At 42.9% G+C, this 12,701-nt stretch overlaps 1 protein-coding gene across 1 annotated transcript in view; it reads left to right on the top strand.

Annotated features, from left to right (window-relative positions):
- The window catches only part of LOC102761545 (procollagen C-endopeptidase enhancer 2-like), a gene marked incomplete at its 3' end in the record, with an annotated part of 79,609 nt that overhangs the window by 30,915 nt on the left and 35,993 nt on the right, over positions 1 to 12,701 (top strand). The window contains exon 3 of the mRNA XM_006774825.2: positions 6,350 to 6,605. Coding sequence (XP_006774888.2) covers positions 6,350 to 6,605 — 256 coding nt within the window. The remainder of the gene's footprint in view (positions 1 to 6,349; positions 6,606 to 12,701) is intronic.

Raw genomic sequence — 12,701 nt, 5'->3', positions numbered from 1 at the left:
CGCTCCCACATGGGGGAGCTCTGCTTAGCCACAAGCCAGGCTGATGGATGCCAGTACAGCAGTGGTGATGGGAACCTCTCCTGCCTCCTCAGCAGCGCTAAGGATGCCCAACTGCAGCTTAGGCCTGGTCCCCGCTGGCAAGTGGACATCCCCCAAGGGCTCCCGGGCTGCCAGAGGGATGTCTGACTTCCAGCTTAGGCCTTATCCCCCCGGGGAGTGGGCCTAAGCCAACAGGTGGACATCCTCCGTGAGGTCCCAGACTTCGAGAGGGTACAGGCTGGGCTGAGGGCCCCCCCCCCATGAGTGCACACATTTTTGTGCACCATGCCTCTAGTCTATAATAAAAGCTAAAATTAGGTGAACTTAAAACTTATTGAAATATTTAAATGTTTATCATTTAATATATTAATGTTTTAAAGCTTTAAGTTTCCAAAGACTTTGGAAAAATATGTATAGGTATATAAGGCTGGAGAAAATGGTGGGGGGAGGGAAAAGGCCTAGCAGTCTTTTTCCTTAGAGATACTATGCTAAGGTTTAGGTGATAATGAGTTCAGCTTCTGATAGCCAGACTGTTAAGTAAGCATATAGTTTTTCAGTAAAGAAAGTTGTTCTTTGGGTAGGGATGTGTGTATGATAAGGTGCTGAAGTCAGAGAAGTTTTCAGAGCATTAAAGGGGTGAGAATGCTAGCCTTAGAGTGATGGCGAACCTTTTGAGCTCGGCGCGTCAGCATTTTGAAAAACCCTAACTTAACTCTGGTGCCGTGTCACATATAGAAATTTTTGATATTTGCAACCATAGTAAAACACATATTTTTGATATTTATTTTATATATTTAAATGCCATTTAACAAAGAAAAATCAACCAAAAAATAAGTTCGCATGTCACCTCTGACACACGTGTCATAGCTTCACCATCATTGGTCTAAGGAATGGCATGGCTTTGTGGGGGTGAAAGTGAAACTGAAATAGATGAATGTTATTTGGGACAGCTGGGCTTTATGAGGGGATGTCTGTACCATTTTGGTCAGGCAAGAAGAATGGATAAGGAGTTATTTAATAAGATGCGGTGTAGAGGTGAGGTGGTTAATGACTGTGAGACTAACCTGTCAACACCCATAATAGAGACTGAGGAGGGGCTAAGGGTCCCAGCAAATTCAGAGAGGGCAGTGGCCCCAGTGTTAATTAAAAAGGAGATCGGCTTACCTACCACCATAATTGTTACCCAAGGCTCTATCCTGGTGATGTAAGTCTTCATTCTTCAGTGGCCAGTCCCAGGAAGTCTGGGAGCTCCAAACCAGGTCCAGAGGGAGGCCTTGCGGAGGTCCGACCTGGAGGGGCCAGACTACAGTCTGATTTCCAGTGGCCTTTCCTCTTGCACCTTGGGCAGGGCCTGGCGGGGGTCTCAGGTTTGGGCAGGACTTGGTCCAGTGTCCTCTCTTGTTGCATTTGAGGCATGGGCCCAGAGGAGCCTTAGCCACTGACTTATCCTTGATTGGAGGACTAGCACTTCATTTGGGGTTCATGAGAGTGGTGGCTAGGAGCTGAAAGACCTTCGTCTGGGCTTCAGCCTTGGCCTGATCTCATCTTTTGTTTTTGGATTTGGGTCTCCTTGTCTCTATTTTAAAGACCTCAAAGGTCATATTTAAAAGTTTGTCCCCTCTGGGTTTGTAGGGTTAAGATTGGTGTATTTTCTCATGGCCTGTGTAAGGCGAGAGAGGAAGACTGCCAGATTTTCATCTCTTTCCTGTGTGACCTTTGCTAATTTTTTTTTATAATTAACTGCTTTGTGGGTTGTGTTTCTCAGTCCTGCATTTCTCAATCCTTCTAGGCAGAGAACAGTATGGTCTTGAGACCTGAGACCTGCTTGCCCTTCCTGAGAGGTTTAAGTGGGTCCATATCAGGGACAGCACCCGCTCTGGCTGAGGGGGCAGGGGCCTGATTGTGGAGGGTATCTGTGTGTCCCTCCTGGGCATGAAGCCAGATTTGGCACCAGCAATTTCCCGAAGGGGGCACTTTAAGGCTAGTGCTGGAGTGGGAGGAGGAAGAGAGCCAAAAACTGCTCTGGAGCTGGTATGAGATGGGGTGGTGGTAGTGGGATCTGCTGGGTAGAGTGATGTGCTCTCAGGCTGCTAAGATGGAGGGGCCATGGACTGGGGAACTGGGGGATGATCAGTGGGATCAAAAGTGATGAAGGAGGAGGGAGATTTGAGATTCTCTGGGGCAGTGGTGGGTAAACTCATTAGTCAACAGAGCCAAATATCAACAATACAACGACTGAAATTTCTTTTGAGAGCCAAATTTTTTAAACTTAAACTATATAGGTAGGTATTGTTATTAACTTAATTAGGGTACTCCTAAGGCTTAGGAAGAGCCACATTCAAGGGGCCAAAGAGCCGCATGTGGCTTGTGAGCCGCAGTTTGCCGACCACGGCTCTGGGGGCTTAGGGTGAAGAAGGAAAAATCTGTGAGGGAGAGCAGCTGTTACAGAGAGAAGGATGTGTCCTTGAGTGTAAAAGATCCTGGGTATACAGGATCTCAGACCACTTGCCCTGCCTGCGGCAGTAATTGTCAAGGTCAGTTAGGATTTGGAAATTGAAAGTGCCATTTTACTGAAGCCAGAAGTCCTGTGTGAATTCTAGGGTCTGAAGGCTTTTAAGTAGACAGCCCATGGGTGTGTGCGGGGAATGGTCAACTGTGAATTTTCCGTGGTGACTGGCAGTGGCTTAAGGTCTGCTTTCCGTGATATTAAGGCTGAGAAAGGTGTCCTCGTCTCCCGCTAACATTCACAAAACGGAGCCCTCCCACTGTGACTGGTGTCCCCGTCAGGAGAGTGGGCGAGGGAACCTGGTTCCCCCCGAAGACTTGTCCCGACCAGTGCTGGATTTCCGTGGGGCCGGCTGAACAGTATCAGCCGGGAGCCTGGCTCCAAACCCAAAATGACAGGATAGTCTGGACGGAGGAAATCAGACTAAAGCCACTTACCTATGAATCTATGCCCGGTGCTGATGCAGGAGGAGGCAAGGCAAGACGAGGTCCACTATCCAGTCACAGGCATGACCCAGACCAGTCCGGAGGAAGGCTAGGGGGCCCCAAGTAAGTGTCACAAGTTCAGCAGAAGTTCAGCTGTGCAGGAGCATGGCTGGGGGGCTTCCCTGGACACAAGGGGAGCTCAGGAGCTAGATTATCACTGTCTCTCTGAGTGCCAAGTACCCGGTTGCTGGAACCCTGTAATGACTCTTACTGGACCCCTCACTAGACCTTCCCAAGTTTTGGCACCAAATGAAAGGTTCCGAGTGAGCTGGGGTCACGCACCTATGACATGAGGCCATAATGTATCAAAAAATATTTTATTCCAGGCACCTGGGGTGCAGGTGGGCTGAGACCGAGAAAGGCATCAGCGAAGAGAGCAGGGAGAGATAGGTTTTTATTAATTGTTGCTGGCTGCAAGCAGCTCTGCTGACCTAAGGGTCTGGTCCATCCTTAGTTCCTCCCATGCCAGGTGTCTTCTTGTTATCTGAGTTATGCTGTGCTCAAGGCTGTAAGCTTACTGCAAGATATTTACTAAACACAGTAAGTTTTTCTCTGCCCCGTTTTATTCTCTTTAACCCTTTCACTTACTGCTTCACAAAAACAACTTCGCCAGAGTAACTGTTGACCTCTGGTTGCTATCCCAGCGATCATTTCTCAATCCTCACCTTCCTCTTGACTTAGCTGGCCAGTCTTTCCCCCTGAACACAGTCTCTTCACTTGGCTTCTAGGCACCACTCTTCTAGTTGCCTTCCACTTACTAACTCTTTTTCTGTTGTGGTTTGACCTCGTCTTGAAGGCCCAGTGCTACAGGGATGCCCCAAGGCTCTAATCTTAGGCCTCATACCTAATTATTTTATTTTATTTTATTTATTTGTTAATCCTCACCTGAGGATATTTTTCCTATTGATTTTGAAAGATAATGGAAGGGAGGGTGGGAAGGAGGGAGAGAAACCTTGATTGGTTGCCTCCCACACATGCTCCCACCAGGGTATTGATGAAACCTGCAACCCATGCCTTTGACTGGGAATTGAACCTAAGATGCTTTGGTGCTTGGGCCAACGCTCTAACCACTGGGTCAGGGCTCAGTCTCATACCTTTTCATAAACACTCAGCTCTGGGTGGAGAGTCTCATAGCTCTGAACTACCCTCTGTAAAATTATCAATACATTCATACCAATAGTTATTATTCATGTAAGGACAATCCAAATTAAATTAATTGAGCTAAAAGTGTTTTCCTTGGCTGGGAATTTTTCAATGAGTCATAGAGAGCTTGCTTATATTTAAGGTTACAGATGGTATCACATTTTTTCACAATTTTCTGATCATGGGATAAAATAGAGATTGCAACAAAACAAAAAACAAGGAAGTTCTATAACAGATATCTCAGTGAGAATATTTAAAAATTATATTGCATATTGCATTTTCTGTTATCAGTATCTTAGACTGTGGGTTTGGAACTTCTGATATTCACACTATTAACATAAGCTCCGAGAATTTCCCTCAAATCATTAAAAATGGATCTGCCTTATGACCTAGAGATTCTGCTTCTGGGGATTTATTGGAAAAAACTAATTTGAAAGGATATATGCCACCCTTATGTTCATAGCAGTGTAATTTACAACAGCCAATATTTGGAAGCAGCTTAAGTGTCCACCAATAGATAAGGATGAAAAGCTGTGGTACATATGTACAATGGAATATTACTCAGCCATAAAAAGGAATGAAATCTTACCATTTGCGACAGCATGGATAGACCTAGAGTGTATTATGCTCAATGAAATAAGTCAGTCAGTGAAAGACAAATACCATATGATCAATGGAATGTAAAGAACAAAATAAACAAAATTGAAACAAACTCATAGACACAGAGAGAGAACAGAAGGGAGGGAGGGGTGTTGAGAGACTGGGTGAAAGAGGTGATGGGATTAAGAAGTACAGAATGGCAGTTACAGAATAGTCATAGGGAAGTAAAGTACAGCATAGGGAATATATGGTCAATAATACTGTGGTAAATATGTATAAGGCCAGTTGGGACACTGGAAATATCAAGGGAACACTATGTAAAGTATATGATTGTCTAACCACTATGCTGTACATCTAAAACCAATACAAAATACAATTGAAAGAAAAAAAATATAAGCATCTAATAACTGTAATGTAACCAAGACAAGGCCAAAATATTCCCCTTTTTGTGACTACTCCATTACTGTTTCTACATTGGGGTGGGTATATGATTGACACAAAAGGCAAATAGCACTGATATACTTAATTTTATAGAAAAAAAAATCATGGCACTGAACTCGCCAACAGGGAAAGCCATGTTATGTCCTTATGCCTCTTGAATCTGTGGTAGTTCACTAAAATGAATGTAAACTAACCTTGTGCTTGTGCGTTGTGTTTTGTTGTTTTATAATCACTGACCTATGTTATCTGTAAGTTTTTACAGAGTGAAATTTTTATGTTATGCAGTGGGAACCTCACCCAGTTGAAAGGGTGAAATAAATCTGACTGAGACTTCATGACTAAACTACTTTAATGAAGAAATTGAAAGATGATATGAACTGGAAAATAAATGGAGCTTTTGTAAGAATTCTGCCAAAAGATTTTACAGTCATTTTTTTCCCTTCCTGTTCAGGAAACAAGGAGGGAAGTATCATAATAAGGGGGAAATTATGGTGAAGAAAGTTTCAGGAGGCAGTGAAAACTCATCTTTTTCATCAGTACATCATGTTTCAAAGTTACCTGGTAAACACCTAGAAAACAAGCCAAAACTTAGTGACTTTAAAAAGAGAACATTCAACTACCAGTATTACTAAGTTAGTGTAATCAGTATACATAGTTGATCTGGATTTTTCAGGACCCAAAGTATTATCTATAAATTAGCTGCACAATTGCCAGAAAATTCCTTTGGTTTTAAGTTGTTAGAAATGTTCTATATATTGAGATGTTCCATTGTATTATTTGTGAGAAGTGACATTTCAAAGTGTCTCCTTGAAAGTATCTCTGGGTGCCTTGGTGTTTTGAATATGCAAATGTTTGAGAAACAGCATCAATTAATAAACCAGTCCAATAATTTAAAGCTTTGTTGAGATAATTTTTTAGAAATAACATTGTGTACCCTAGAGAATTGTGCAATTTGTCAAAGTCGATAAATATTTATATTTTATTAGGAGTACCTTTTCTGGCTTCGTTTGGGTTTGAGGAAAGAAAAAGCATCATCTTGGATGTTATGTTTATCTGATCACTAATAATTGGCTGAATGTGAAGGCCTCAGACTTGGTTTTCATGACAGTTTTCCAATTGGCCTTTCTCTTGGCAGGTTCCCAAGGGAAAAGTAGTAGTTCTCAATTTCCGATTCATAGACCTCGAGAGTGACAACCTGTGCCGCTATGACTTCGTGGATGTGTACAATGGCCACGGCAATGGCCAGCGTATTGGGCGCTTCTGTGGCACGTTCCGGCCTGGAGCCCTTGTGTCCAGTGGCAACAAGATGATGGTGCAGATGATTTCCGACGCCAACACTGCTGGGAATGGTTTCATGGCCATGTTCTCTGCCGCTGAACCAAATGAAAGAGGTATTGATTCTACATCATGGGAATAACAGCAGTAAGGATGCTCATAGTTATTGAAGGCTTAGTGTATGTCAAGCACTGTCGTAGGTACTTTATATGTATTTACTCCTTTAATTTAAACTTAAGAGAAGTTCTCAAACAGAGAGCTAATAAATGTCACCCAAACATCCAGTTTTTTTTTAAAGCCCATATATATTCTTTAAAAAATTCAAGTAGAGATATTCATGGAGTGAAAATGTAAAGTTTGCATACACATACAGTTATAGAAACATACACTTTCACCCGATTGTAGTCCCCTCTTAGAAATAGCCATGGTTGGTAGTTCTCATTCATTTCTATACATTTGCAATAACTTTTTAAAAGTGTAAGTGTGATCATGTATTCATATTGTGTCACAACTTTCTCTTTTCATTTAACACAATATGTTGGGATATTTTCCATCAGTAGATGTGAACTCTTGAAAATAGAAACCTCTACCCTTGAAAGATAAATGCAGAGGGCAAGATCTGTTATATTTGCAGCCTTTTGCCTAAGGGGACTTCCTAATCTTTTCTTTTTTTAAATTTAATGGGGTAATAGGATCATATAAGTTTCAGGTGTAGATTTCTATGATAAATGATTGATATATTGTACTGTGTGCCCACCACCCAAAGTCAAATAATTTTCCATCACCATATATTAAACTCCCTTCACCCTCTACCACCCACCACCTTTCCTCTGGCAACTACTACACTGCTGTTTGGGTCCATGAGTTTCAGTTTTATATCTCATACTAGAGGCCCAGTGCATGAATTCGTGCACGGGTGGGGTCCGGCTGGCCCGCCCTGATCAGGGTAGGGGGAGCTAAGAGGGGGTGGGCCGGCCAGGGGGAGGGGTCATGGGACATTGGCCGGCTGGCCTTGCCCCCATCAGGACCGTTTTCCGGCCACAGTGTGCATCATAGTGACAGGTTGTTCTGGTCATTTCAGTCACTTGGCTTTTATTCTATATAATAAAGAGGTAATATGCAAATTGACCATCATTTCAACAAACATGATGGCCACCCCCATGTGGACATAAGATGGCCACCACAAGATGGCTGGCAGGGGAGGGCAGTTGTGGGTCATCAGGTCTGCAGGGGAGGGCAATTAGGGGCAACCAGGCCTGCAGGGGAGGGAAGTTAGGGGTGACTGGGCCAGCAGGGGAGGGCAGTTGGAGGGGACCAGGCCTGCAGGGGAGCAGTTAGGGGCGACCAGGCCGGCAGGAATGGGCACTTGGGGGTGACAGGGCTAGCAGGGGAGGGCAGTTGGGGGTGATCAGGCCGGCAGGGGAGTGGTTAGGAGGTGATCAGGCTGGCAGGCAGAAGTGGTTAGGGGCATTCAGGCAGGCAGGCAGGTGAGCGGTTGGGAGCCAACAGTCCTGGATTGTGAAAGGGATGTCCAACTGCCCGTTTAGGCCCAATCCCGATGGGCTCCCACATTGGAGAGGGTGTAGTCTGGACTGAAGGACACCCCCCCTCTTGCATGAATTTTGTGCCCTGGGCCTCTAGTATATAAATATAGATATGAGTGGATCATATGGTTCTTAGCTCTTTCCGACTGATTTATTTCACTTAGCATAATGTTCTCAAGGTCCATCCATTTTGTAAATGACACTATTTTATCCTTTCTTATGGCTGAGTAGTATTCCAGTGTATATATGTACCATATCTTCTTTATCCACTCCTCTATCTAGGTGCACTTTGGTTGTTGTCTCCATGTCTTGGCTAATGTGAATAATGCTGCAATGAAGATGGGCACATATATCTTTGTGAATACATGATTTCAAGTTTTTTGGGTATATACCCAGGAGAGGGATTGCTGGGTCATATGGTAGCTCTATTCTTAATTTTTTGAGGAATCGCCAGACTGCTTTCCATAGTGATTGTCCCAGTCTACATTCCCACTAGGAGTGCATGAGGGATCCCTTTTGTCTACAACCTATCTAACCCTTGTTATTGCTTGTCTTGTTGATAATGGCCACTCTAAAAGGTGTGAAGTGGTATCTCATTGTAGTTTTGATTTGCATTTCCCTAATTGCCAGTGAGGTTGAACATCTTTCCATATATCTATTGGTTTTTTGTATGTCTTCTTGGGAGAGGTGTCTGTTCATGTCCTCTCTGCCCATTTTTTAATTGGGTTGTTTTTGTTTGTTTGTTTTTATATGTTTTGGATATTAAACCTTTGTCAGAGCTGTTGTTTGCAAATATCATCTCCCATTCATTTGGCTGACTCTTTGTTTTGTAGATGTCTTTTGCTGTGCAGAAGCTTTTTAGTTAGATATAGTCCCATTCACTATTTTTGTCTTTACTTCCCTTGCCTTTGGAGTCAAGTTCATAAAGTGTTCTCTACAACCAAGGTCCATAAGTTTAGTACCTATGTTTTATTTGATGTAATTTATTGTTTCAGATCTTATATTAAGGTCTTTGATCCATTTTGAATTAATTTTTGCACAAGTGGACAAATTGTAATCTAGTTTCACCCTTTTGCATGTGACTTTCCAATTTTCCCAGCACCATTTATTGAAGAGACTACCTCTACTGCATTGTGTCTTTCTGGCTTCTTTGTCAAAATTACCTGCTTATATACATGTGGTTTTATATCTGGGCTCTCTATTCTGTTCTATGGATCTGTGTCTGTTATCTGCCAATATCATGCTGTTTTGATTATCATAGCTCTGTAGTATAATTTGAAGACAGGTAGTGTGATACCTTTGGCTTCATTCTTTTTTTCTCAATATTGCTTTGGCTATTCAGGGTCTTTTGTGGTTCCATACAAATCAGATGAATTTTTGTTCTATTTTTTTTTTTAATGACATTGGAATTTTGATGAGGGTTGCATTAAAACTGTATATTGCTTTGGGTAATATGGCCATTTTAACTATGTTGATTCTTCCAATCCATCAAAACAGGATATTTTTCCATTTTATTGTGTCTTTTTAAATCTCTTTTAATAATGCTTTATAGTTTTCAGTATATAGGTCTTTCACATCCTTTGTTAAGTTTATTCCTAGGTACTTTATTTTTGGTTGAAATTGCAAATGGAATTGTTTTATTTCATTTTATTGAAGATTTTTCATTCATGTATTTATTCCACAATCAAAATAAATCATAATTTAAAAATAATAACATTTTAAAAGGTAAAGGAGACTTTGTGTCACAGCTTCATTAATAAAACAGAAGTCAGTCTAAAATGCAACACTAAACATGTGTTCTATTCACATTGTGGAATATAAATACATAGTAATTACACATAAAATTTCACTAAAGATCTGGAATGAGACAAATAACCATTTGGAACAAACTGCCCAATGAGTAGAGGTATGCTGCAAATAATTTCTATTAACATTTTCCTGCAAGAGAGAAAAATCCCCAAGGTAACTATAAACGCAAGCCCCTCATTTCATGCACCTGACCTTGACTTTTGTCTTCCTTCCTCAGACATTTCTAATTCCAGAAAGGCTTCTACACCCCATGCTCAAAAAGGCCATCACGAGTCCCAAAGGACCTTAGCACAGACAGCCGTTAATAAGCCAGGATGCAGTATTCATTCAGATCCTCCAGGGAAATCAAGAACCCAAATCTGTAGAGCAGCAGCATTTTTTTTTTTTTTTTTGCAAAATAGTTTTAACTGTGTAAAGAGCTATAACAGGCCATGTGCATTTCATAAGCAAACTGGAATATTATCTTGTTATCTTTCTATTTATTTTCTGAAGTTTTGTTGTTAGTATATTGGAAAGCAGTGGATTTTTGTACATTGATTTTGTATTCTGTGAATTTACTGTATTTGTTTATTGTTTCTAATAGTTTTTGGTGGAGCCTGTAGAGTTTTCATGTACAGAATCATGTCACCTGCAAAAAGTGACACTTTTACTTCTTCAGTCCCAATTTGGATGCCTTTTATTTCTTTCTCTTGCCTTATTGCTCTATCTAGGACTTCCAGAACTTTGTTGAATAAGAGTGGTGAGAGTGGGCATCCTTTTCTTGTTCCTGATTTTAGAGGAAAAGCTTTCAGTTTTTTGCCACTGATTATAATATTAGCTGATGGTTTGTCATATATGGCCTTTATTATGTTGAGGTACTTTCCTTCTATTTCTATTTAATTGAGTGTTTTAATCATAAATGGATGTATCTTATCAAATGCTTTTCTACATATATTGATAAGATCATATGACTTATCCTTTCTTTTTTTTTTTAAAACATCAGTGACCATCTTTATTTTTTTTTAAATTTTGTTTTATTGCTTAAGGTATTACAAAGAGTATTACATATGTCTCCCCCCCACCCTTGACCTTCCCCCGGACTCCCCTACCCCCCAGTGTCTTGTTCCATTAGTTTATACTTATATGCATGCATACAAGTCCTTCGGTTGATCTCCTACTCCCCTTCCTGCCCCCCAACCCTCCCCAGCCTTCCCGCTGTAGTTTGACAGTCTGTTTGATGCTGCTCTGCCTCTGTATCTATTTTTGTTCATCAGTTTATAATGGTCTTATTACCCGTAAATGAGTGAGATCATGTGGTATTTTTCTTTCATTTCGGAGAAACTGGGCAGGGAAGAGGTGGCTGCTGGCGATCGGTGATTGGAGAAGACTCAGAAGCCAGGCTGCATCGCCGCCCGGTGACCTGATCCGGCCCCACATCGGGAATCAGGAGGCAGCTCTTCACCTGGAGGCTTAAGCCCAAGGTGGGAGGTGCCATTTTCTGTACGGAAAGGCAGGGGGCATGGCTAAGTACAAGGTGGCGCCATGTTTGCATATGGAAAGGGGGCATGACTCAGAGCAGGGCGGTCCCACGTACGGAGAGGCGGGGGTATGGCTCAGCGTGGGGCGGCGCTACGTCCGAAGAGACTGGTGCTGAGGCCGGGTGTTTGCCTCAGGATGTGAGCAGCAGGAAAGGAGTGCAAGGTAGAGGAGGTGCAGCTTCAGGCAAATGAAGGACAAGTGCAGGTCTCCCAGCTGCGATGCCTTTCCAAGCTTCCTGGCCCAGGTTTTCAAATGTAAATATTACGTCATATGTTGTAGTCGCACATACTTTATTCTCTTCCCCTCATCTTGGCTGTTTAAGTCATGCCCACCCCCTGGGCAGACAGGCCTCACATTCATGGCACAGATGAGGTTTGGTTCTAGGGTCACCCCTTAGATTTTAAATGGCTGCTACACTTGGTCAATACGAAGAGTGAGACTTTAGCCCTGAAAAGAGGGAAGACTTGGGGCAGACGGTTCCCTTGAGGGCTCAGCCTGCTTTCGGGCCATAGGCTCAGGGAACGTCCAGGGCAGCCCCTGGAGCAGGCGTCCGTCTGAGCTCGGACGAGGCCATTTTGCAGCCCCCCCTTCCTCCGTTCCAGGTGGTGAGGGCCATGACTGCCTTGAGGCTGCTCCCTGGAAGCCATTCTCCCCTCAGCCTGTAGCTGTAAAATAGTGCACGCAAAGATAATCTTTTTTTGTGCCTCATGTTAAAAAGTTAAAAACAAAAAAAAAAAGGTGCGTGACTCCTCACTGTGTTCATTTGTAAAAATACAAACAAAAAAAAAGTGCTCTTAAGACCCCGGGTGGCGAGGCAGCCTGGCCCCAAAGAAAATATATGCACAACCCATAACACAGACAACAGTATGGTGATGGCCAGAGAGAAATGGGGGGCAAGAACTGGATAGAGGGGGCAAAAGGGGGGAAATAGGGACATCCTATATAATAATAATAAAAGGCTAATATACATATTGACTGAATGGCAGTATGGCCGGTTGCTATGATGTGCACTGGCCACCAGCGGGCAGATGCTAAATGCAGGAGCTGCCCCCTGGTGGTCAGTGCACTTCCATATGGGGAGTGCCACTCAGCCGGAAGCTGGCTCATGGCTGGCCAGCACAGTGGTGGTGGCAGGATTCTCTCCCACCTCTGTAGCAGCACTAAGAATGTCCAACTAACAGTTTAGACCTGATCCCTTGGGGGCCTAAGCCTTTAGTTGGACATCCCCCAAGGGCTCCCTGGCTGCCAGAAGGATGTCTGACTGTAAGCTTAGGCCTGATCCCCTGGGAAGTGGGTCTAAATCGACAGGTGGACATCCACCAAGGGGTCCTGCACTGTGAA

The sequence above is a fragment of the Myotis davidii genome, unplaced genomic scaffold (genome assembly GCF_000327345.1).
Source record: "Myotis davidii unplaced genomic scaffold, ASM32734v1 scaffold1968, whole genome shotgun sequence".
In the NCBI taxonomy this organism is placed as follows: domain Eukaryota; kingdom Metazoa; phylum Chordata; class Mammalia; order Chiroptera; family Vespertilionidae; genus Myotis; species Myotis davidii.
The sequence above is the reverse complement of the archived record's forward strand: the minus strand, read 5'-3'. Positions and strand labels throughout refer to the sequence as shown.